This window comes from Spermophilus citellus (assembly GCF_964194105.1).
Source record: "Spermophilus citellus genome assembly, chromosome: 11".
Taxonomy (NCBI): domain Eukaryota; kingdom Metazoa; phylum Chordata; class Mammalia; order Rodentia; family Sciuridae; genus Spermophilus; species Spermophilus citellus.
Window position 1 is genome coordinate 98,062,196 of NC_138192.1, and position 27,692 is coordinate 98,089,887.

General features: G+C 35.7%; 1 protein-coding gene across 1 annotated transcript in view; it reads right to left on the minus strand.

Annotated features, from left to right (window-relative positions):
- The window catches only part of PGAP1 (post-GPI attachment to proteins inositol deacylase 1), a 93,553-nt gene that overhangs the window by 18,986 nt on the left and 46,875 nt on the right, over positions 1–27,692 (minus strand). The window contains exons 14-20 of the mRNA XM_081261522.1: positions 18,923–18,998; positions 9,257–9,330; positions 9,101–9,152; positions 8,566–8,632; positions 8,003–8,111; positions 6,534–6,572; positions 2,948–3,041 (exon numbers count right to left, since the gene is read on the minus strand). Of these exons, the coding sequence (XP_081117648.1) occupies positions 2,948–3,041; positions 6,534–6,572; positions 8,003–8,111; positions 8,566–8,632; positions 9,101–9,152; positions 9,257–9,330; positions 18,923–18,998 (511 nt within the window). The remainder of the gene's footprint in view (positions 1–2,947; positions 3,042–6,533; positions 6,573–8,002; positions 8,112–8,565; positions 8,633–9,100; positions 9,153–9,256; positions 9,331–18,922; positions 18,999–27,692) is intronic.

Genomic DNA, 27,692 nt, shown 5'->3' on the forward strand with positions numbered 1-27,692 from the left:
TTAAGAACTTGGGAGATATAGGTCATGAATTTTCTGTCTTCTTTAGCCACATGTAGGATGAAAAGTAGCTCTGATGCACTGGCCCACAGAAATAAAGACGGAAGGAAGCAAAAAAGGAAGCGAGGAAAAATAAGAAAGGAGGAAGGGAAAATGAGGAAGAATGAAAGAAGAGAGGAGAGGAAGGGGAAGGGAACAGACTAGGGTGACTCAGGAGGAGATTAGGGGGCAGATGCCTACTAACAAAAGTATACAACACAGAACAAAGGTGCCAAAAGCATATATTGGAGAAAAGACAGAATGGTACAGGCAAAACTGGATATCCATATGTAGAAGAATGAAGCTAGATTCCTATTTTTCAACTTGCACAAAAGTCAACTCAAAATGGAAAAAAAAATCTAGGAATTAGATAAAAAAATGCTGCAACTTCTAGAAAAAAATATAGCATCAATGCTCTAACATAGGGACAGGCAACAACAGGACTTCCAAAGCACAGGAAATAATTACAAGAATAAATGGAATTTCATCAAATTAAAAAGCTTGTGCATAGTAAAGGAAACAAGAGCATAATGAGAGTCTCCAAAATGGGGGAAATTCTTTGCCAGCCACTCTTCAACTGAGATTAATATTGGGGATATATAAAGAACTCAAAAAACTTACCACCAAAAAAACAACCCAATGAATGGCACATGAACAGGCACCTGTCAAAAGGACTACAAAGGGCCACTAAATATATAAAAAAGTGTTCAACATCTTTAGCAATCAGGAAACGCAAATCAAACTATACTGAGCCAGGCACAGTGGTGCACGTCTGAAATCACAGCAGCTTGGGAGACTCAGGCAGGAGGATCACAAGTTCAAAAGCCAGCCTCAGCAACTTAGCAAGGCCCTAAGCAACTAAGTGAGACTGTGTCTCTAAATAAAATACAAAAAAAAGGGTTGGAGATGTGACTCAGTGCCTGAGTTTAGTCCCTGATACCAAACAAACAAACAAGAAAAAAATTACACTGAGATTTCATCTCACTCCAAGTGGAATGGCAATAATTAATAAAACAAATAGTAATAAATGCCAGTGAGGGTGTTGGGAAAAAGGAACACTTACATACTTTTGGTGGGATTGTAAACTAGCCACTATGGAAATCAATATGGAGGTTTCTCAAAAGATTAGGAATGGAACTACCATATGACTCAGCTACATCACTCTTCAGTATTTATCCAAAAGAATTAAAATCAGAATATTATAGTGATACATACATTTTAAAGCCGTGCAATTCACAATAGTTAAGTTATGGAATCAGCTTAGGTGTCATCAACAAATGAATAGATAAAGAAATGCGGTACATATATACAGTACAGTTTTATTCAGCCATAGAGAAAAATAAGATTAATGAGATTATGTCATTTGCAGAAAAATTTATGGCACTTGAGAGCATTATGTTAAGCAAAATAAACCAGACTCAAAAAGTAGAGGGTCATTTGTTCTCTCTAACACATAGAAGATAGGGGAAAAAAAAAGGGAGGTGGTTCATGAAAATAAAAGGAAAATCAAAAGATTAGAGGAAGGAGACGAGGGGAGGAAGAAGGGAAGGAAGAAGGGAGGTATTGGGGAATAAAGTTGACCAAATTATGTTAAGTTCACATACAAATATATCAAGATGAATTATATTACATCTAATTATAGTGAACCAATAAAAAAATTAATTATAAAAAAGTACATAAAACTGAAATATTCCTGTAGCAGGAGCAGCAACAAGTAGAGGCATGGGAATAGAATTTAAATGTTATCAAGCCTATAGTTCTAATTACCTATTTATTTATTTATTTATTTAGTACTGCAGATTGAATTCAGGGGTGCTCTACTACTGCACTATAACCCCAGCCTTTTTATTTTGAGATAGGGTCTCACTAAATTGCTGATGCTAGTCTTGAACTTGTGATCCTCCTACCTCAGCCTCCAGAGTCACTGGGATTACATGAGGTGCCACCATGCCCAACTTAATTATCAATTTATAAAAAATAGAGTAGTTAGAAAAAATGTTCAACTACACCTAGGGGTGTAATCAGCAAAATTCAAACTGTGAGAGACATAAACGCACAAAGGCGGTTGTGTTTAATAAATTATGAGGCAAAAATAAAAAAACATGGAGGACAGAACTTTTAGCTTAAGAAACTTAATGATCAAATTTAGTGACAAATGGTAATGAGTGAACCTTATTTGGAAACTGTTTATATTTTTTTAAACAAATAATTTCATAATATTAGAGCATTAAGAATTTTACATGTATTATGATTATTTTGTTCCTTTTTAATACATAAATACTGAAAAATATTACATTAAGATTATTCTTCAAATTCATATATTTTAAAAAACAGTTAAATGTTCAGACTCAAGTTTATTTTTTTCATTAACAAATGATACTGTTACATAGATCAAATTAAAAAAAAAAAAGGCAGACCAGTAGAATAGAAGAAGAGGATCAGGGGAGAGAGGGGATGGAAAGGGGAGGTATTAGGGAATGAAATTGATCAAATTCTACTATTTTATTGTGTGCATGTATGAACATATTATAACAAATCCCACTGTTATGTATAATTATAATGCACCAATAAAAAGGAAAAAAATTATACTAATAAAAAAGTGATAGGCTAAGAGAATATAGTAAACTGCAGGTCTCAGGACTAGAAACTGGAGGTTTGTAGACTAGTTGCCCCAAACTAGTTTGGGATTGGTGGTCAGTAGAAGAAAAGTAAAACAATAAAATAAAATCATACACTATTCTAGAGTTTCCAAGAACAGTAGTGCCTACTAGTATTTGGCTATTTCTAAGAACTTCTTTATTATGTTTCTTAAGTCAACATAATTGAATTAAATACACACATGGAACTAACAATTGTTCCACTAATACTTATTCATAACAAAAACAACTTTAAAAATTATAAACATTTTTACCTGTTGAGAAAAGAGAGTATAACTGTCCTCCATAAGCAAGAAGGATACTAGATATAACATAAGCAGGAAGAGCTCCACCATGAAATCTAACTACCTAGAAAACATAAATCAATGGGCAATTTCTAAATATTCATGTTAATGAAATAAATGTACTTTAACACAAAATAAAAAATTTTAAACACAAAAATTTATTGTTTATACTTCTCCTGACACAGCTACAAAGGTATTTCCAGTAACAAGTATCAAAAACTCTAAGTAAAATAAATGCTAATAACATATAGCATAGTATAAACATCTGATTTTTTTCAAAGGCATAATTGAATAGCATATGCTAAAATTTTTCCTTCAAAGCATGTTTATCGAGTATTTAATATGTTCCAGCAAGACACTAAATATCTTATATACATTATCTCATATCTTCCTCCCCAAAACCCTTTCAGGTAGTTCTTTTCCCTATTTTATAGGTGAAGAAATCTAGGAATGAGGAGCCCAAGTACTTCCCATAATTGCAAATGTCATGGGCAAGTTACTTCCCCCTTCTTCTCTATGTGCTTATCAGTAAAATAGGAAAAAATAATAGTATTTATAGGTGATTATGAAGATTAAACATGCTCATTTTGTAAAGCATTCAAAGTATTAACTTACACAGTAACTATAAGATAATATTAGTTATAATTATGAACTCTTAATGCCCTTCAGTATCTTGGAAATTCAGTAAAACTGTAATTTAGACTCAGAGCCTAAGTTCATAACCATTATGTGACAGTGCCTCAAGTCAGTTGATCTAATCTGCAGAAAACATATCCATAATAAAAACAAAATATTGTTCTTCTTTAATATTAAATTTTAAAGAAAAATCAGCATGGACTTAATCCACAGAATCTTTTTAGAATATATATCAACTCCCTTGGTAATTTGATGAACTAAATCTATGAAAGTACAAGATTACCTAAAATGTTGCATAAAATTTCAGGAAGTTCAGAGTCTCCCTCAAGTTTCTCCATGGACTTCCAGGTTGAAAGAGATTAGGAAAATTTTTTAAAAAATTTATATTTCACACTCACGATTTATAGTTTATAAGCTTCAAGTGGCAGGAAAGGAAAGTTGAAAAAAAGGGAAAAGGCCATTTTCTACCTATTACTAATGAAACTCACTGCCTGCTAATGGTACACTAGGAAATACATAGCATAATTAAGTTACCAAGATTAATGTTAAACAGCCTAGCAGAATTATGAGTCAGACCTCTGGATTTAGACTCCAGCTTTGCTCTCACTATTTTTGTATTATTGGGCAAGTTACTTTGCCTTCTCTCTCCAGGGCTTCATCAGTAAAATGAGATAGAGATGTAAGGCTTCAAAGTGTTTGCAACTGTTTAAAACACCTGGAATAGTAGTTGGCATATGGCTGAGAGACTGAAAATACTAGTTATTATTATTAATCATTAACATCCTCAACTGTCCTTAGAATTCTGGAACAGATCTTGCACAGAGTATTATGTTAATATTTATATATTAAACATAAAATTTCTCTTACCGACAAAGGGACATTGTTATAAGTATTAAGTATTTATTCTCTTGGACTTTGGATACAAAGTATGACTAAATCAACAACCATAAACTGGCCTCCATGGGCTATAATCAAACTGTAAGACTTGCTTAATTTGGCTTAGTATTTAGCACAATATTTCTTTAAACTTTGAATAAGATAACGACACTGAAAAAAATTTAAACATTTCACCTAAAAAAATTCCAAATTTCAGTTTCTCTTAACATCTAAATATTGAAATAATTTACTAGAATTTATGAAATTTACTCAGGAAAGTAACTTTCAATTTACTTTTTGTCCTCTTTTTTCCTAAAACTAGATTAAAGAACATGAACACATTTTCCTCTTTTTCTAGAAAGAAACAATTTTGTGAAAAAATATTTAAAGGCTAAATATTCTCTTAAGTGGTTTCTATTTACTCCTTTTGCTCAGTTTCCTGTGACTATATCAGCAACATTGTTTTTAAATAATATGCATTGTTTTAAAAAAATTAGTAAGACATATTAGACAACTTAAATTTGTTCTTTTACCACCCACAAACTGAAATCTTAAACAAGCAATAAAGAAGAACAGGCTATACTTTTCAATAATTTTAGGATTCAATTGCCATTCTTTGACACTTTAAAAGTACCCTCCTCTGATCTTGTAACACCAGTGCTTCCTTGCTCTTTAGAAAGATTTCCACATCTAAACAAAAATATTAGTCTGTCTTTTTTTGGTATACATTATGCTTAGTTGCAGCATACCAAGCTAACTTGACTTTTCATGTCACTAATTTGGATTATGGGCCACAGAGATGATAAGGATAAGAGAGCATGTAGTATCTTCACCATAAACCACTGTGTACAATAACATGACTTTTGGACATGCTAAAAAAATAATAGCATGAACTCATCTCCTCTATCACAAGCAAAATTTTTATTTAAAAAAATATTTATTTTTTAGTTGTAGATGGACACAATACCTTTATTTTACTTACTTATTTTTATATGGTGCTGAGGATTGAACCCAGGGCCTCACATGTGCTAGGCGAGTCCTCTACCACTGAACTACAACCTCAACCCTGCAAAATTTTTCTTAATGCCTTTTAACCTTTTAGAATATCAACTACCCATGATGGTATTTTCCAACTTATACTAACATTTGATGTTCCCTTTATAATTTAGCACACAATTTTTTAATATAATTACTCAGAATTTTATTATGTTCACAAATTTAATAATAGTCATAATATAACTCTAAGTGATTATAAGGAACAAATGAGATAATGCACATAAAATGTTTCTAATTTAATTTTGATTTGTGAGTTTTACAATTGCAGTATTATAACTTAAAGTAAAAAAAGGAAAAATTCTACTATGCTTGGATAGCAAAATATAACCAATCAAAAAATAAAAGCTAAATAAAATTTTACTGAATTTTGAAATTATATAATTTTCCTGTCTAATCAATATTAGTGTACTTATTTCCAGGTTACATAATTCTGAAAATTATAATGATATTGAATAATAATATCTATAGTTCTAATGCTGAATTATTTTTGTAACATGATTTGCAAATTAATTTTAACATTTATCTTGAATAAAATTTATTTTTAGCCTTTACATTATAACAGCATTACAATATAAAAAGTTCTTTGAAAATGTTCACTTACATGACAAACCCTATTTTATTGTGTCATGAATTATAGTGTAGTATGATAAATATGAAGGTCTTCATATGACATTCATTTAGGCAAATATATTGAGAATCAGGTAACAGCTCTTATTTTTAGGATGGATCAAATATGAAGGGATCACCTTAAAGTAAGAGTTGGCCAACCATGGCCTATAGGTCAAGAATGGTTTTTAGATTTTATTAAATTGGAAGAATGAAGAATGAAGAAAAAAGGAGAAAGAAGAAACAAGTAGCTATAGCAGTGGGAGCAGCCAGAGATCGTGATCTGTTAAATTACTGATTTTATAGAAAAAGACTATAATCCTTTCTTTATGATATCTATTCACAAGACAATAAATAATTATGCAATGAAAATCTCTCTTACCTGTCCAAGTATTTGTGAAAAGGATGTCTTAACTGTCACCTAGTTTAAAACAATCATTTTAAAAGAGGTTATTTACCCTAGATTTTTCTAGTTCAATTTTATTAAACTATGTACTTCTACACATCTCTAGGTATAATAATTCCTATAATAATAAACCTAAAGGCATAAGAGATCTTCAAGAATCTTCTGCACCACGTTTAAATTAGACAAAATGTAGTTTCATCATTGAGTATATTTTCCAGTATTCTAATTCTTTAACAATTACAGCAATGCTATGGTATATATGGTAACTGTTTACAACTGGATTATTTAATTAACTAGAATGTTATTAATAGATCATGCTAATTAAAAGAATTTAAGCCAAAATAATATTTGAAAAATAAATTCATCCTTAATAATCCTACCATAGTAAAAAAAAATCATCCTTAATAATTCTACCTTTTTAAAGAAAAAATAATCCTTTATAAAGAAAAATTAAGAAGTCTGTGAAAAGGAGATAAATCTTTGTTAGGGAAATTATGAATGTTTTGTCTGCATCTGACCTTTGTGGAAATACGCAATTTGGTTAAAAACATGGAGCATGCAGTATTTGGATCCAAACTGACAACACAACTCTTACTATCACTTCAGTAGTAGAAACATGAACGTGCAAATTTAAAAATATAGCAAAGACCCTTTATTGTTAGAAAAGTAAGGTATCAAAGCATTCATAAATTCTATGAAATATAAAATAATTCATAATACAGGTCCAAATAAAACTTGGTTGTAGGAACAGATTCTATTAATTTGACAATGCGTATTCTAGCTTACCCTAAGAAAGTTCTAATAAAGAATTCAACAACTTAAAGCTTGAAGCTGAGCAGAATTAAGCTATGTACCAGAAACCTGTGATGTCACTACCATTAAAATGTGTTTTTTAACCACTTAAATGTGAAATCCTTGGAACTTCGTATGTTCTGATATAGAGAAGGACTCTTAGTTCATGAATCCATAAATAAATAAAATATTCTTTGTTCCTTCTTTTAGGAGACAGTGATCTTTGGTGATAAAACAAACACAATAGGTACTAAATTGCACATATTAATGGACTTAACAGAGCTTAAATAAATGAAAAGAAGATCCTTAAGCTATTCTGGTAGAAATAAAAACCAATAAATATCACATAAATTACTGTACTAAAGCCATGTCAGCTTCCAATTTTAGTTGATTATTCAATTTACAAGAGTTTGGATTTTGGGCTTTCAAATTTAAGAGGTTAATCTGCAGTTTCAATTTTTGTTTTATTTCTATTACTTATTAAGATGCATACATTTTCAAAAGGAAATACTGAAGTATTACAAACAGGAAAAATATTAAAATATTTCAAATGTCTATATCTTATTTTTATTCACTTCCACCCTACCATGTATCTGCAATTTCTACCTTATTCTATAACTAAATCTTAAAGATTATAAATATATGCAACTTACCTCATACTGACAATCTGATGATGTGTACATTTTTAACAATGCCACATGGCTGTCATTTTCTGGTTGAGCAATATGAAGTTTCAGAGAAATTTCTGTGTTAGATGGAACCCTGAAGAGATAACTTAAATATCAATACTCAAGTACAACATGCTGGTAAAAACTGACTTAGCCATGGCTAAGTCTATCGTCCCCACAATACAATGAAATAATGTAGAGGAAGCCAGATGACAGACACACTATTACAGATGAACACTTTTTCAGTTACGTTAGAATTGTTTGAACACTCCCTCTCTAGGACTCAGGAGTTGGAGGAGTGTGGAAAGATAGGTGTTAAAGTTTAAAGCAAGTGAGGTTTAAGTTCTATGTCATTTAATAAGACAATTCATTAAATTAGATATATAAATAGATGCAATTGATATAACTAAATTGTGGGCATGATGCTACATAAAGGCTATAAATATTTTACATTTTCCTTTCATAATTCATATAATTAAAAAAATCTAAACTACACAGAGTATCTATTTTATTCAAAAACACCAAAGTTTAAAGTAAATTCTACATACTGTGCAATGGTTAGTGAATCTTCATAAGACCAGGGAATATGAAGTTTATAGATACTAGTTATTTCTTCTGTTAAAACACAAAGGAAAGATGTATTATTCACCATGTTACCTTAACTTTTACATAAACTACTTAATACCAAACTAATTACACAACTGTCCATTTTAAAACAAAAAAAAATCAGTAATGGTTATACAGCATAAGAAATTATGAATTCTTAAATGCTTTCTTTAGGCTTACAAAGGTATTAAAAGTATATAGGTAATACTAAGAAACTGGAAAATATTAAACAGCCAAATCTGAATTACTACTATAATAAGACATACAGACATACTGAAACATGAAGATAATTTTAAGAAAGGGTCTATGCTAAACCCTTGGGAAATATAAACATCTTTTTTATTACTTTTTTATGTCATATAAAAATATATGAAAAAAACAGATGTGAAAAAGTATGACAGAAGATTCAAGTGAAGACTTATTGATTCTTCAATTGACAATACTATTTTCTACATATTTTTCAGAAAATACATTTACCTCTGACTCCTGAGCACTTGCTTACCACGTTGATTTTAAAAGCTTGGTATATCTAATAGAGTTTGACCACAAAAACAAAAAGCAAAAGTTTATTTGTTTGTTTAACTAAACAGTAAAGTAAAATCAACTCCTTGTTGTTGTAGTCAGGATAATTACCTGTCCAAAGTTCAGAAGCTCTATATTATAGTATAGGCCACTTGTATTTAATACCACTTTCCTTGAAGATAGTCCTGTTGAATTAAAAGTAGTGTTAGAGTACTAAAGAAATTTTGAAAATATACTGACTGCTTAAATAATAATAAAAAAATGAAAACAATTTAGATAACAGGTTCTCACTTCTGGTATGGAGGATTCAACTCCTAAAAAATCCAAACCTCCCACAATAAACACTGGACAAAACACAGTATTTATAATAACTTTTAATTATATCAATGTGCTTTTTTAGTCAAGTACTTGTTTCTAATTTCAGAAAGGTAAGCTTTCTTTGCAGATGTTTTATTTTATAAGCTTGGTATCTTTAAAAACATAGGTAATTTAGAGTAGTCATTTCTGTATTTTTCTGAGAATTTTTTGTATCCCCCCCCCACAAAAAAAATAAGAACATGTAGGGAAAGAGGAATAAAAACCTTATGGTAAGTTTCCTATCTTAAGTAACAGATTTTTTAATCTAAAAAAGTTCCTAATATCCAAAACTGAACTTGAGTAAAACAATATACAATGATATTGGACTATAAACAGACCAATGAATAAGATAGATTCATGAGGTTATACTGTCATAAATAAAAAACTGAACAAGTACGTGGGAGAGAAGGGACGACTCTATACCTCAAGAAGAATTTAATAAATTCTGTATTTCTTTCTTTTTTTTTAAAGAGAGAGAGAGAGAGAGAATTTTTTTAATATTTATTTTTTAGTTCTCGGCGGACACAACATCTTTGTTTGTATGTGGTGCTGAGGGTCAAACCCCAGCTGCACGCATGCCAGGCAAGCGCGCTACCACTTGAGCCACATCCCCAGCCCCTAAATTCTGTATTTCTGTAGACTATCAGTAATATTTACTAAAGTCTAGATGAACCAATGGATGCTAAAATTGGTGAGTTATTTTGAAGGAAACAGGATAATTACACATTCTCTAAGCACTTCCCCAAAATATTTATTAATTACAACACAAAAAGCCATAACTTCAAGTAGAGAAATGTGGCAGGTACCACCTTAACCAAGAAATCAAGGTTAATAGCACTAGTAATTATATATATTAATGTCACATATCCTGATGTGATTCACTGAGAAATACACATCACATCTGTGGAATTCTTGGCAAAAATGCATAACCTCAATCTAATAATAAGAAAGCATTAGACAAATCCAAAGTGAAGTATATTCTACAAAATAATTGACTAGTATTCTTCAAAGGTTTTTGAAGTTAAGTAAGACAAGGAAAGACAAAGAAACTGTCACATATTATTATGGGAGACTAAGGAAACATGACAGCAGAATGCAACATGAGCAAAGGGAAAGGGAAGACATCAGTAGTAAAACTGAGTAAAGAACAAATAAAGCCTGCACTTTAGTTTATATTATTGCACAAATGCTGATTTCTTAGTTTTAAAAACTGCTATTTTTACAAAAGAAGTCAAGATTAGGGAAAGGTGGGTGAAGAATGTAAAGGACCTCTGTACTCTTTTCTAACTTTTCTATACATCAACACAAAGCTTAAAAGAACAGAGAATTCTTGAAACCTTCATAAGATATACAGCAATTTTCACCCTTTAATAAAAATGTTATAAAAAGGCCGGGGGGGCTGGTGTTGTGGCTCAAGCACTTGCCTAGCATGTATAAGGCACTGGGTTCGATCCTCAGCACCACATAAAAAAATAAATAAATAAAACAAAGGTATTGTGTCCATATACAACTAAATATGTGTGTGTGTGTGTGTGTGTGTGTGTGTGTATGTGTATATACACAGGTAAATATTTGTGTATATTTATATAGGTATGTGTATATTTATATAGGTAAATATATGTGTGTGTGTATATATATATATATAGGTATGTGTATATATAAAGGTATTATGTACATATACAACTAAATATATATATATATATAGGAGGAGCTAGAAGATGGCGGCGGGAAGTGAGTAAGCCGCTCTGAGCCCCGCGCCGCGGCGTCTGAAAAGATGAGGTAAAGATCATTAAAGGAGATCTGTCGACAAAAACCCAGCACCGTGTCAAGAAAGGGGCCTAGGTGGAGTGAATCAGCCACTAATCCAGCCAAGGTGAAGGGAGTACAGCACGACTTCAGCGCGAGCAGTAAGGCTGCAGCCCGAGCCGCCCGGCTCCCTCAACCCCTTCTCCTTCTCCTTCCCCTTCTCCTCTCCGCCTTTCCACCTTGCTTCTTTCTCCCCAGCCGTCTCTCCTCCCAAGCTCAGTCTCTAAATTTAGATCTCAACTTCTTTCCCCCACCCCGCCCGCTCTCCTGCGTGTCCGGTACCCGGACCGCGCGGCCCTGAGGCGCCGCCTCCCCTCCCCCAACCCGCACCCCCTCCCCGGGGGTCCCGAAGGCCGCCGCTGCCGACACCGCTGCCGCCGCCGCTGCTGGCGCCGCCTCCCGTGGAGCATCATAGAGCAGACTCTTCACCGCGCGAATGAACTGCCGAATTATATGAAACAGCTGATAAGATGAGCGACAATTTAAAATCCAAGTGATCCGAGAACACACACTGAGCTCTGACCCGCTGAATTCAAACTCCCGGTCACCTACTTCCCGCAGACAAACAGCTATGACTCGGCATTAATCCATCCCGCTGAAACAACTGGTCAGCCCTTCTCATCATACGAAGGTAAATGCCTACCGAGCCTTCATAAGTAGTGGCCACAGGTTTGAAACGGGGCTTGGGAGAAAAGGACCCACCCGTTGAATTAGTCTCCCGGCAAAGGGAAACCGTGTCATCAGACTGCTGTGGAGGAGATAACTGCGTTGAAACAGGTGTGTGATCCCATAGCCTTGCCTCTCCACACATCGGGAAAACTCTAAGAGCCCCTCCCAGCTCTCCCGTAAGGGCACCTCCCAGCTCTCCTGTGAGTGCTTCAGCCAGCCCGAGGGAATCAGAGGTGGTGCGGGTCCCACAAGCGGAAATACCGCTCCCACCAGGGCTGACTGCTGAGGCCTCTTGCACCACCTACGGGAAGTGGATACCAGAGGGCAAGTAAAAGCCGCTGAGGATTCTCAGCCCCAAACTCTACAAGCTTAGGGTCTGAGGGAATGGCAAACTGGAAGAGTGTGCCCAGTCGTTCATGAAAACAGGGCTCCCGGGAGCAGCAGACTTGGCGTGTAGCCAGTATTGTGGTGAGAGGGGCCTGGCTAGAGAAAAAGTGGGAAGTGACTAGACACAAGAGGAGGCCCTAGACACTCAGGATTGGAGACACGCCCAGTCAGGGAAGAGCTGCTGCACAGTGATTGGTTCCCGCGTATTGACAGGAGAAACTTGACCTGGTGGGCACAGCGCCATCTACTGGAAGAGAAGTTAATCAAACTCTAAGACTGCATTTATTAGGTTTTTTTTTTCTTTTCCTTTTCTCCTTTTTTTTTTTTTTTTTGATTTAGGTTTTTCTTTCATTTTCATTTTTTTCTTTCTTGTTGTTTTATTAATTTTTTTTTTTACAAAATATTTTTTTAAATTTTTTTTTCTACTAATTTTAACTTAAATTTTTTTAATTATTATTATTATTTTTTTTAATCTTTTTCTTTTTTAGTTCCTATTCTTTTTCTTATTTAGTCTTCTCATTTTTCTTATCCCCCCTTTTTTCTTGAATTCTACCTGCCTACTCTCATTCTCTTTAGAGACTTCTTCCCTTCCCTTCAAATACCTTTCCTCCCAAGCATCAAACTAATTTATAGGAGTAAACAGTAACTCAGCAGTCAAACAGAACAAGAAGCAACATGAGCAGCTTCAAAAAACAAGGAAGAAAAGGAGTACAAACAACGCAGGACAGCCTAAATATTCAGGAGGACCTAGAGTCATCAGAAAAATGGTCATATAAAGAACTCAAGGAACACCTAAGACAGATGGAATGGAACCTTAAAGAGGATACAAGACAGCAAATTCAAGCAGCGAAAGAACACATTGAGAATGCATTTCACAAACAGATAAAAGAAGAAGTTAAGCATCTTTATCAGGAGATAGAGACTATAAAAAATAATCAAACAATAATTCTAGAAATGAAGGAAACGATAAACCAAATTAAAAACTCAATTGAGAGTATCACTAACAGAGTGGAGCAAGTAGAAACCAGAACATCAGATAATGAAGACAAAATATACCATCTTGAAAAGAGTCTAGCCAACTCAGAAAGGCTGGTAAAAAATCACGAGAAAAACATCCAAGAATTATGGGATAACATTAAGAAACCGAACTTACGAGTCATCGGGATAGAAGAAGGTACAGAGATTCAAACCAAGGGAATGAGAAACTTGCTGAAGGAAATAATTACAGAAAACTTTCCAGAAATAAAAAAGGAAACAGATATACAAATTGAAGATGCATACAGGACACCGAGCACACAAAATCACAGTAGACCAACGCCAAGACACATTGTTATGAAGATATCCAATATACAGAACAAAGAGAAAATATTAAAAGCTACAAGAGAAAGGAGACAGATTACATTTAGGGGTAAACCAATACGGTTAACAACGGACTTTTCATCACAGACACTGAAAGCAAGAAGGTCATGGAACAATGTATTTCAAACACTGAAAGACAATGGATGCCAACCAAGAATTCTGTATCCAGCAAAATTAAGCTTCAGGTATGACAACGAAATAAAAATCTTTCATGATAAACAAAAGTTAAAAGAATTTGCACCCAGAAAACCAGCATTGCAAAGCATTTTGAGCAAAACACTACACGAGGAAGAAATGAAAAACAATAACCAAAACCATCAGTGGGAAGTGCCGCAGTAATGACAGAGGGCAAGGGGAAAGACAATCATGGAGAGACAAACTAAATTTTTTTTTTTTTAAAAAAGGATAAACAATCAAACATGGATGGAAGTTCAAACCACATATCAATAGTAACTCTGAATGTTAATGGCTTAAACTCTCCAATAAAGCGACATAGGCTGGTATCATGGATTAAAAAAACAAATCCAACAATATGCTGCCTCCAGGAGACACATCTGATGGGAAAAGACATACACAGGCTGAAGGTGAAAGGATGGGAAAAAATATACCACGCACATGGTCCTCGTAAGCAAGCAGAGGTGGCCATCCTCATATCGAATAAAATCGACTTCAAGACTAAGTTAATCAAAAGGGATAAAGAAGGACATTATATACTGTTAAAAGGAACCATTCACCAACAAGACATAACAATTATCAATATTTATGCACCAAATAATGGCGCTGCGACGTTCATAAAACAAATTCTCCTCAAGTTCAAGAATCAAATAGACCACAACACAATAATTATGGGAGACTTCAACACACCTCTCTCACCATTGGACAGATCCTCCAAACAAAAGTTAAATAAAGAAACTATAGAACTCAATACCACAATCAATAACCTAGACTTAACTGACTTATATAGAATATATCAACCATCATCAAATGGATATACTTTCTTCTCAGCAGCACATGGATCCTTCTCAAAAATAGACCATATATTATGCCATAGGGCAAACCTCAGTAAATATAAAGGGGTGGGGATAATACCATGCATTTTATCTGATCATAATGGAATGAAACTGGAAATCAATGATAAAAGAAGGAAGGAAAAATCCTACATCACATGGAAAATGAACAATATGTTACTGAATGATCAATGGGTTACAGAAGACATAAAGGAGGAAATCAAAAAATTCTTAGAGATAAACGAAAATACAGACACAACATATCGGAATCTATGGGACACAATGAAAGCAGTTTTAAGAGGAAAGTTCATCGCCTGGTGGTCATTCCTCAAAAAAAGAAGAAACCAACAAATAAATGAGCTCACACTCCAACTCAAAGCCCTAGAAAAGGAAGAGCAAAACAACAGCAAATGTAGCAGAAGGCAAGAAATAATTAAAATCAGAGCGGAAATTAATGAAATTGAAACAAAAGAAACTATTGAAAAAATTAACAAAACTAAAAGTTGGTTCTTCGAAAAAATAAATAAGATCGACAGACCTTTAGCCATGCTAACGAAGAGAAGAAGAGAGAGAACTCAAATTACTAACATACGGGATGAAAAAGGCAATATCGCAACAGATGCTACAGAAATACAGAAGACAATTAGAAATTATTTTGAAAATCTATATTCCAATAAAATAGAGGATAGTGAAGACATCGATAAATTTCTTAAGTCATATGATTTGCCCAGACTGAGTCAGGAGGATATAGACAATCTGAACAGACCAATATCAATAGATGAAATTGAAGAAGCCATCAAAAGACTACCAACCAAGAAAAGCCCAGGACCGGATGGGTATACAGCGGAGTTTTACAAAACCTTTAAAGAAGAATTAATACCAATACTTTTCAAGTTATTTCAGGAAATAGAAAAAGAGGGAGCTCTTCCAAATTCATTCTATGAGGCCAACATCACCCTGATCCCGAAACCAGACAAAGACACCTCAAAGAAAGAAAACTACAGACCAATATCTCTAATGAACCTAGATGCAAAAATCCTCAATAAAATTCTGGCGAATCGAATACAAAAACACATCAAAAAAATAGTGCACCATGATCAAGTAGGATTCATCCCTGGGATGCAAGGATGGTTCAACATACGGAAATCAATAAATGTTATTCACCACATCAATAGACTTAAAGATAAGAACCATATGATCATCTCGATAGATGCAGAGAAAGCATTCGACAAAGTACAGCATGCCTTTATGTTCAAAACATTAGAAAAACTAGGGATAACAGGAACTTACCTTGACATTGTAAAAGCTATCTATGCTAAGCCTCAGGCTAGCATCATTCTGAATGGACAAAAGTTGAAGGCATTCCCTCTAAAATCCGGAACAAGACAGGGATGCCCTCTATCTCCACTTCTATTCAATATAGTTCTCGAAACACTGGCCAGAGCAATTAGACAGACGAAAGAAATTAAAGGCATAAAAATTGGAAAAGAAGAACTTAAATTATCACTATTTGCAGATGACATGATTCTATACCTAGAAGACCCAAAAGGGTCTACAAAGAAACTACTAGAACTAATAAATGAATTCAGCAAAGTGGCAGGATATAAAATCAACACGCATAAATCAAAGGCATTTCTGTATATCAGCAACAAAACTTCTGAAATGGAAATGAGGAAAAACACTCCATTCACAATATCCTCAAAAAAAATAAGATACTTGGGAATCAACCTAACAAAAGAGGTGAAAGATTTATACAATGAAAACTACAGAACCCTAAAGAGAGAAGTAGAAGAAGATCTTAGAAGATGGAAAAATATACCCTGTTCATGGATAGGCAGAACTAACATCATCAAAATGGCGATATTACCAAAAGTTCTCTATAGATTTAATGCAATGCCAATCAAAATCCCAACGGCATTTCTTGTAGAAATAGATAAAGCAATCATGAAATTCATATGGAAAAATAAAAGACCCAGAATAGCAAAAGCAATTCTAAGCAGAAAGAGTGAATCAGGCGGTATAGCGATACCAGATTTCAAACTATATTACAGAGCAATAGTGACAAAAACAGCATGGTACTGGTACCAAAACAGGCGGGTGGACCAATGGTATAAAATAGAGGACACAGAGACTAACCCACAAAGTTACAACTATCTTATATTTGATAAAGGGGCTATAAGCATGCAATGGAGGAAGGATAGCATCTTCAACAAATGGTGTTGGGAAAACTGGAAATCCATATGCAACAAAATGAAACTGAATCCCTTTCTCTCGCCATGAACAAAAGTTAACTCAAAATGGATCAAGGAGCTTGATATCAAATCAGAAACTCTGCGTCTGATAGAAGATAAAGTTGGCTCCGATCTACAGATTGTGGGGTCGGGCTCCAAATTCCTTAATAGGACACCCATAGCACAAGAGTTAAAAACTAGAATCAACAAATGGGACTTAATTAAACTTAAAAGTTTTTTTTCAGCAAAAGAAACAATAAGAGAGGTAAATAGGGAGCCTACATCCTGGGAACTAATTTTTATGCCTCACACTTCAGATAGAGCCCTAATATCCAGAGTATACAAAGAACTCAAAAAATTAGACAATAAGATAACAAATAACCCAATCAACAAATGGGCCAAGGACCTGAACAGACACTTCTCAGAGGAGGATATACAATCAATCAACAAGTACATGAAAAAATGCTCTCCATCTCTAGCAGTCAGAGAAATGCAAATCAAAACCACCCTAAGATACCATCTCACTCCAGTAAGATTGGCAGCCACTATGAATTCAAACAACAACAAGTGCTGGCGAGGATGTGGAGAAAAGGGTACACTTGTACATTGCTGGTGGGACTGCAAATTGGTGCGGCCAATTTGGAAAGCAGTTTGGAGATTCCTGGGAAAGCTGGGAATGGAACCACCATTTGACCCTGCTATTGCCCTTCTCGGACTATTCCCTGAAGACCTTAAAAGAGCATGTTACAGGGACACTGCCACATCGATGTTCATAGCAGCACAATTCACAATAGCTAGACTGTGGAACCAACCCAGATGCCCTTCAATAGATGAATGGATAAAAAAAAATGTGGCATCTATACACAATGGAGTACTATGCAGCAATAAAAAATGACAAAATCATAGAATTTGCAGGGAAATGGATGGCATTAGAGCAGATTATGCTTAGTGAAGCTAGCCAAACCCTAAAAAACAGATACCAAATGTCTTCTTTGATATAATGAGAGCAAGTATGAACAGAGCAGGGAGGAAGAGTAGGAAGAAAAGAGTAACATTAAACAGAGACTTGAGATGGGAGGGAAAGGGAGAGAAAAGGGAAATTGCATGGAAATGAAGGGAGATACTCATTGCTAAACAAAATTACATATAAGAGGTTGTGAGGGGAATGGGAAAATAAACAAGGAGAGAAATGAATTACAGTAGATGGGGTAGAGAGAGAAGATGGGAGGGGAGGGGAGGGGGGATAGTAGGGGATAGGAAAGGTAGCAGAATACAACAATTACTATTAGTGCATTATGTAAAATTGTGGATGTGTAACTGACGTGATTCTGCAATCTGCATTTGGGGTAAAATTGGGAGTTCATAACCCATGTCAATCTAATGTATGAAATATAATATGTCAAGAGCTTTGTAATGTTGTGAACAACCAATAAAAAAAATGTAAAAAAAAAAAAAAAGAAAATATATATATATATATATATATATATATATATATATATATATATATATTTAAAAGGCCAGTATTCAGTATAAATTTCACATGAGGAAACATACACACACACCCCTACAAGTATATATGATTATGAAAATTTGTCTTTTAAAATTGACTCTTATCATAAGATGACTGCGGGCCCAGTATTAAATGAGAATCAAACCACAGAACCACATCATATGGTTATCTCAAGAAATATACTAGAAATATTATATTTAATGTTAGTAGGCTCTGCTTTATTGCAATGAAATGGCAAAATAAATCAGTACTCTGTTAAAATTAAAGCAATTCTTGGGCTGGAGTTATGGCTCAGTGGCACAGTGCTTGCCTGGCGCACTTGGGGCATTGTGTTCGATCCTCAGAACCACATAAAAATAAAATAAAGGTATTACGTCCACTTACAACTAAAAATATATATAGTAAAAAAAAGTAAAGCCATTCTTCTAAGTTCCAAAAACAAAGTACTTACCAAAGGAAAAAAGATGAGTTACAGGAAGCTGTATGGATCTTGTCTCTTTTTTAAAGAATTCACAATCTACAACAAACTGAAATATAAATAATTGATTTATTAGTAAAGTAGAATTAAACTTATAGTGAAATGCTTTGATGTTTGAGTGGGAAATAGAAGAGTATAATAATCTCAGCTTTGGAGAAAGTATAGTGATTAAATATAATAATCTCTACTTAGGTGTCAAGAATTCCTCAAGGAGAGATGCCATACTGTGAAAACTTGATAAACAAGCCTAACTTGATTAAATAAGTTAATGAAAATTATTAGTGGATCATTTCTATAACAATAGATTCATAGCAAAGTTTTCTTATAATTTGTATTTGCAGAAGGTCATTAAAAGATGAAACAAAGATTCATAATTCAATATTAAGGATTCAAATACATGCCTGAATACGTTTATAGTTAAAAGGAAAATGAAATTTTGTTACATTTTTTTAAAAAAAATCCTTCCTTTATCATGTGTTTTTTGTCTAATTAGACTATACAAGGCTTTTGGAGACTTACTGCCATTCATGGATTATTTAGATTATAGTAGACAGAAAAAGGCTTACTGTGGCTTACGAAAAAGAAACGTTTTTCAAAAAAGGAAACTTAAAAGTTTAACATCTGCACCATTATCATTTTTGTAAGAACAACATTTCTTTTTTATAACATTTCTAACATGGAGTTAAGAAACTTTGTTCTCAGTTATCTGTAGGAGGAAATGTTTCTGGTAAAAGCTCAAGTTCAGCCAGGCATGGAGGTGCAGGCCTGTGATCCTAGAACTGGGGAGGCTGTGGTGGATCAACTGAGGTCAGGAGATCGTGACCAGCCTGGTTAATGACACTCCAGCTCAAAAAAATAAAATCAAACAATGCAAGATCATTAAAATAATCCTCACAATTCAATTAAATTATTTTGATCACAGGAACTGAAGAAAAAATTAACACCTGTGGGATCTAACACCTGTGGGATCAGACAACTAAACCTTGGATGGTTGAAGCAATGTCTTTTGTTTGCCTCTTCAGTATATTTGGTCATTCCTGAAAGTGAAAAGCAGATGAGGGAAACTGCTATTAAACTATAGAATATATGTGGGGAAAAAAGGGAAAGCTTGTTAAGGTCCTTTATTTTTAATTTCTCATAAGGCAAAGAACGACATTTTCACTACAGAAAACGGTTGTTAAAAGACTACAGAAGTCATTTATTGAACAGGATTATATTCATTATGTTTTTTCAAAGTGCTTTTGGTGAGTCATTACCCGAGACAAGGAAATAGTTTTTATATGCAATTTCTTTCTGTTTTTAAATGTTTTTAGTTGTTGATAGACCTTTATTTATTTATTTATTTATTTATATGCGGTGCTGAGAATCAAACCCAGTACCTCACACATGCTAGGCAAGTGCACTACTGCTGAGCCACAGCTCCAGCCCCCTTTATATGCAATTTCAATCACTTTGACAGACCTTAAAAGAGCATGCTATAGGGATACTGCTACATCGATGTTCATAGCAGCACAATTCACAATAGCTAGACTGTGGAACCAACCGAGATGCCCTTCAATAGATGAATGGATAAAAAAAAATGTGGCATTTATACACAATGGAGTACTACTCTGCACTAAATGACATAAAAAAATGACATAATCATGGAATTTGCAGGGAAATGGATGGCATTAGAGCAGATTATGCTAAGTGAAGCTAGTCAATCCCTAATAAACTAATGCCAAATGTCTTCTTTGATATAAGGAGAGCAACTAAGAACAGAGCAGGGAGGAAGAGCATGAGAAGATGATTAACATTAAACAGGGACAAGAGGTGGGAGGGAAAGGGAGAGAGAAGGGAAATTGCATGGAAATGGAAGGAGACCCTCATTGTTTTTTTTTTTATTGGTTGTTTCTACCACGCGGCCTGCGCAGTGGTTTCATTAATGAGGTTCTAGGCATAAAGTTAGTTAGAAGAGATCGAAATAAAACACACAAACCAGTTACCTTATTTATATTGCTAGGTCCGAGACGGCTCACCTCCCTGGTTCCCGCCTCCAGCCGCCCAGCAGGGCAGCGAGGATTACTCTGGGCTAGCAGGAGAGAGAGAGAGCGAACACGCCTGGGAGTAGCCTTTTATTTGGGGAACAAGAGATTCAGGGGAGAATTCCATCCAATGAAGGTTGAGGGGGGGCTGTACTCCAAGGTCAGGGTCAGTGATTGGGTCTCCGGGGTCAGTGGTCACGCACACCCCCACACGGATGGGCTCTCTCATCAGGAAAGGGTCGGGATAACTCCGACACAGCCAGAGTGCCTCAGGCCCTTAACGGGAGTCACCCAATCACGTGTCAGAATGGCTCCCCACATATTTCCCCTTTGTTTTCTTAACAATGAGGCGGCGGTTCACTCTCTGGAGTTCTTGGATTCTTGATTGGAAGAATCGCCATCCTATAGTTACAATACAAAAGAGAATTAACAGCAAAGAGAATAATCCAATAATGTACCAAGCAGAGTGCTTAAGAATATTTCCAGGGTTGAATCCATTTAACTCCTTCAATATTTGGTTAGCCAAAGAAGAAGGATCTGAAAAATCAGCTCTATTATTTTGAATGTCTTGGATATGGTGATGAAGTTCCAGAATATCCAAGCTATTATTACTATTTGCCAAATACCTAATAAATGGTTTTTAATTTTCTCCCAATCCCAGAGAGAAGCATTGTACTTGGCAGCTGTAACACATACATACTTATAATTAGCATGGCATTTAAGCCTTTCCTTAAATTTTAAGGCTGAAAGTTCATTACCTATGTTTATGACAGTCGCCTCTAAGGCGTTTAATTTAGTCTCAATCCTTTCATCAATATTTACTTGATTATGCAGAGCCTTGGAAGTATTTTGAGCTAAATTATTAAGAAATTTTGCATGCTGAATATTCTGAGACAATGTCAGAGATGCAGAGACAGTTGAGGCAATAAATGAGACCAGTGCTAAGACACCAACAATGATGACTCCAATAGCACGTTTAGGTCTGGTTAGCTGGGCATGAATTTGCTGCAAGACTTGTAAACCAGCATCAGCATACCATGGCTCTGAAATATTAGCAGGTAATAAAAAAAAAAGAGGGCTGATGAAGTATCAGCACTCCTTTTCCTCTATTATACCTAGAAATACAATTAGTTAGGTTGTACTTATTACAAGTAACAATATATCTGTCATCTATCCATTTAACTTTTACATTTCCAATAATTAAAACATAAGGAGATTGGACACAGGCTCTTAAGCCATAGCAAGATCCCTCTTTATAGTTCTTGCCGACAAATTTTGGTAAAGGTTTATCTGTAAAATGTAAATATTCTGAGGCAGCAGTTAAACGCCAAATATCTCTTTGAACACCTCCTTCAGTATAAGTCAAAATATTACTAACAAATCCTGCAGGTGTCATAGCAGAATTTCTTCGTAATTGTCTATTATCAATTTTTGGAGACCAGTCTAAAATATACCCACTAGCTTTAGACACCTTATGTTGTACAGGAAAGGTATTTACACAATCCATCCATTTAGGAAAGGTGCCAATTTCAATTATAGAACTATTTGGACAGTGGGGTACCGGTGGAGGTTTTGTAGAAATGACTGGCTTGTTATGGGAAAGTCCCATCTTAATTACTGATCTAGTATTAGGTTTTAAGTCCCCATAAATAGAATTATTTGTCAGTCTAGGTTTACCAATTGCTGTCTTTTCTTCAAATGATACTTTCAGACAGCCAGCATGTTTATCATGTGTCCAACATAAAGGTAATTGGGCACTGTAGCCAGAATAATTAAATCTAGTCACATGATTGGGAGTAATATGAGTATCTGTAAATCCTCCCATCATGAATGAGTCATTAGTAAATACTGGAATAGATTTTCCAGTCCACACAGCTGGGTGTACCAGGGGTGGATCTGGGAAATATGTCCAATAAGTGTCTACTTGATTCCCTTTTACCTGACAGCCCAGTAGGGCAATTACTGTCGCTACCATCAAGACTGGGGTCCTGTTCTTTCCCAGGCGTCGAAGTATTTGGGAAGCCTGGGTTGTTAGTTTCTTCACATCTTTCCATGAAATCAGCTTTTCGGCTGGTTCAATCTGGTTTTTCTTCATCTTTTTCCGATATCTCCTCCTTCTGGGTTGTGGCTCCTCCGGGTGGATCCGCAGTCTCTTGAATCTGGGTTTTATCTCCTCCATGTCTGATAGCACGTTCAGGCACCCAAATAGGACGGAAAGCACCTTCTGGAAAGATACAGGCATGACCCTTTCCCCACACTACTACCGGGTCCGGACCCTTCCACTGACCAGTCTGTAAATCTTTCCACAAAACTCTGCCTAAGGGGCCTGTTACTGAGGGAGACATTTGCCTCTCAGCAGCAGTGTGACCTTCTGCATCACAGTTTAAAAAATTTAAAACAAACAAGGCATGATTAAGGCTATTTTGGGGAGTCACAATCTTATTCCCCCTTTTTAATTTTTGTAATTGAAGCTTAATAGATAAATGAGCTCGTTCCACAATGGCTTGACTTTGGGGGTTATAAGGAATTCCTGTTTTATGATTAATTTTAAACTCTTGGCAAAATTGTTGAAAAGAAGAGCTTACATAAGCTGGAGCATTATCTGTTTTAATCTGCATAGGGCACCCTAAAACGGAAAAAGCTGCTAAGCAATGAGAAATTACATGTTGAGTATTTTCCTTAGTACGTGCTGTGGCAAAAATAAATCTAGAATAAGTGTCCACTATGACATGCACATAACATTGCTTACCAAATTGAGGAATATGAGTTACATCCATTTGCCATATTTGATTTGGTTTTAATCTACGGGGATTTACCCCTGATGGCAGAGATGGAGTGTGAATAATACACTTAGGGCATTGGCTTACAATCTGACGAGCTTATTCTCTAGTAATATTAAATTTTTTACGTAAGCTAGAAGCATTTTGATGATGTAAGGAATGGGAAGCTAGTGCACAGTCATACGAAGACATCTGTTGACAAAAAGCTACTAACTTATCAATTTTGTTATTACCTGCAACTAGAGGTCCAGGAAGGTTAGTATGGGCACGGATGTGTCCTATGAAACATGGGTACTTTCGCATTAGCACTGTCTTTTGTAAATTATGAAATAATTCAAATAACTCCTGTGATGAAGTAAACCCAATAACTGAGGTTTCAATATTTTTGGTAACTCCGACTGCATATAAGCTGTCAGAATAGATATTAATAGGCTCATTTGAAAAATAATCTAAGGCACAAATCAGAGCTTGAAGCTCTGCCCTTTGGGCAGAAGTATAAGAAGTTTGTATTACCTCTGTGTGAACACGGCTGAAGAAACCTGCCTTATCAGAGTTGGAACCATCCGTGAACACCGATAAAGCTTCCTCTATTGGATGAGAACGTACAATCTTTGGAAAAATAAGTGATGTTAATGATGCAAATTGTACAATCTTATCACGAGGATAATGGCTATCTATCTGGCCAGGGAAATCTGCAAAAGCTATCTGCCAGGAGCTAGAAGTTTGAAAAAGCCAATTAGTTTGTTGAACAGAAAATGGAATAATTATGATATCAGGTTCAGATCCAATTAATTGTAAAATCCTAGTTCTACCTTTAATTACTAATTGAGCTATAGAATCATGAAAAGGAATTAATGTTTTTTGAGGGGAGTGGGATAAATAAATCCATTCAATAACTCCTAATCTTTGCCATATGGCTCCTGTTGGGGTATGTTCAGTTGGAAATATTAATAAATACATTATTTCTTTAGGATCTATTCTAGTAAGCTGTGCATTTTTAATTGTAATGTCCACTTTCCTTAAGGCTGCCTTAGCTTCTAAAGTTAGTTGACGTGGAGAGGTTGGAGAAGGATTTCCTTGTAATATCTGAAATAAAGGACTTAACTCAGAAGTAGTTAGTTTTAAGAATGATCTTAGCCAGTTAATCTCTCTCAAAAGCCTTGAAAATCATTCGGGGTTTGTACGGAAACTGTTTGTTCCGCTCCGGTAAAATTAAAGATGGCGGCCCCCATGGTCGGCGCGATGACGTTACATTGCGCGACCACCTACTTCCTCATTTTTGTCCCGGGGGCGGGCCAGCCGGAAGTTTGTGTTCCGGCTAGGCGGAAATGCCGGCGGCGAGAAGGCGGGCTCATCCGCCCCATCAGAATCCACCGCGTGGCGCTGAGTCCTGCAATATCTATTATCGCCAGTAGATGGAGCCCTAAACCTAAAATTGCGCATGCGACACTCACGGGCAAAATGATTGTTTTTCCCACAAACGTAACATTTACCGTGGGACTTTGGACCTGAATTTTGTGGCCCCAAGGTTTGTTTTAATGCTGTTGCTAAGGCCACCGTTTGCAACTGAGTGGAATCTAAGTCAGAACACAAGCGAATATACTCAGAAATTGTTACTTTTTTACGATGTGGTCTGAGAACATCCTGACAAATTTTATTTGCGTTCTCAAAAGCCAATTGCCTAACGATAAATTCGCTAGCTCCTGGGTCCCCGATGGACCTGTTCGCAGCCTGATACAGTCGGGCTACGAAATCTGAATAAGTCTCATTGGCACCTTGTCTGATTTTGGTAAGAACTAAATTGGACTGGTCCTTGGGGACAATTTGTCTCCAGGCGCGTTTTGCGCAATCAGTTATTTGATTGTATACTACAAAATCATAATTTAACTGTCTTTCTAAATCAGCAAAATCTTCAGTCCCTAAAAACATCGTTACTGGCGTTTCTATGCCGTCTTCTGTTTCTTTCTGCCTGTTCATTACAAAAATCAGTCCAATAAGTTTTCCAAAGCAAGTAATCTCCCCCGCTGAGACAAGATCTGGCTAAAAAAATCCAATCGCTAGGAGGAAGGGGTTGTGAGCAAATATTTTCTATCAGACTCTGAACAAAAGGTGAATTTGGACCATACGTCTCACATGCACTTTTCAATTCCTTGATAGTTTTAAATGGAATTACAGCATGAACTCTAACTCTCTGATCTTGCTCATTAGTTTGCTCAAAAACTGCAAAGAGGTGAAAACCAGTAGTATCCTCTCCCATTTCTTGAGCCTTCCTAATACCTTGCTGAACTGGGGTAAGAAAAGTCATCTTTAATTCAGCATACCTGTTAAATTTGGTCCTTCTAGCAGGTACCGGCCGAATTTTAAAAGCTTGGGCAGGCGGTGTTAAATGCAGTCTATTAAAATTTCTCTCTAAGTCCTGAGTTTCCACGTCTAATTCTTCTTCCTCAGACTGTGAGCTACAGTCAGACTCTGCACTATCGCCATTTGGAATTTGGGTTTCTAAATCACGTGGTTGAGAAGAACCCTGAGCCCCTCTAGGAGTTTCTTCTGTATCTTCCTCTCTAGGAAGATCGTTTACCACTTCCGGAGGGCTCTCTAAGATTAGAGATGTCTCTCCTGTATTATGCTGTTCTGTACAATCTGCTTGCGGGCTAGCCTGCACAATTCTAACCTTTGTCTTGGCTCTTAGCGCTTTTGTTTTTAAACGGCTCAAGGGAAAGGAAATTAACTTAGCCTCAGGCTGATTTTCCATTTGAATAGACTTAATAGCTCTTTGAATGCCTTTTAAAAGGTCTTCAGGGGGCCACGAACTTTGGCCCTTATATTCAAAAAGACAAACTTCTAGGGCTGTCCAAGTTTTCTGTATATTTTCTATGCCTCCAGGTATTTCAGTAGAAAGACAGACTCTCTGTAACTTTCTTCCTAATTTCTCCCAAGTAAGTAAATTTGGAGACTCTTGGTCACAAAACTAAGGACAATATTCTCCTACAATCTTTAAGAATTGTAATAACTGAGTTTTCTTTATATGTTTTCCTTTCTGATTAATTATACTGTCTAAAATAGTCAGATACATTTCCTTATCCGTAGAAGTAGAATTTCCCATTTTAAGTAATTTAACGTCTCTTTCCTTCAATATCTCCAGGTACTTTTGTGACCCAACTGTCATTTCTTCCTTTATCTTTATTTTTATTCCTTATCTTCTTTTATCTTTATTTTTATTCCTTATCTTCCTTTATCTTTATTTTTTTCCTTATCTTTATAGCGCGCTCCCACTCAATCTAACTAATCTAGAATGCCCCACGTTGGGCGCCAATTCTACCACGCGGCCTGCGCAGTGGTTTCATTAATGAGGTTCTAGGCATAAAGTTAGTTAGAAGAGATCGAAATAAAACACACAAACCAGTTACCTTATTTATATTGCTAGGTCCGAGACGGCTCACCTCCCTGGTTCCCGCCTCCAGCCGCCCAGCAGGGCAGCGAGGATTACTCTGGGCTAGCAGGAGAGAGAGAAAGCGAACACGCCTGGGAGTAGCCTTTTATTTGGGGAACAAGAGATTCAGGGGAGAATTCCATCCAATGAAGGTTGAGGGGGGGCTGCACTCCAAGGTCAGGGTCAGTGATTGGGTCTCCGGGGTCAGTGGTCACGCACACCCCCACACGGATGGGCTCTCTCATCAGGAAAGGGTCGGGAAAGCTCCGACACAGCCAGAGCGCCTCAGGCCCTTAACGGGAGTCACCCAATCACGTGTCAGAATGGCTCCCCACAGTTGTTCACAACATTACAAAGCTCTTGACATATCATATTTCATACATTAGATTCAAATGGGTTATGAACTCCCAATTTTTACCCCAAATGCAGATTGCAGAATCACGTCGGTTACACATCCACAATTTTACATAATACCCTATTAGTAACTGTTGTATTCTGATACCTTTCCT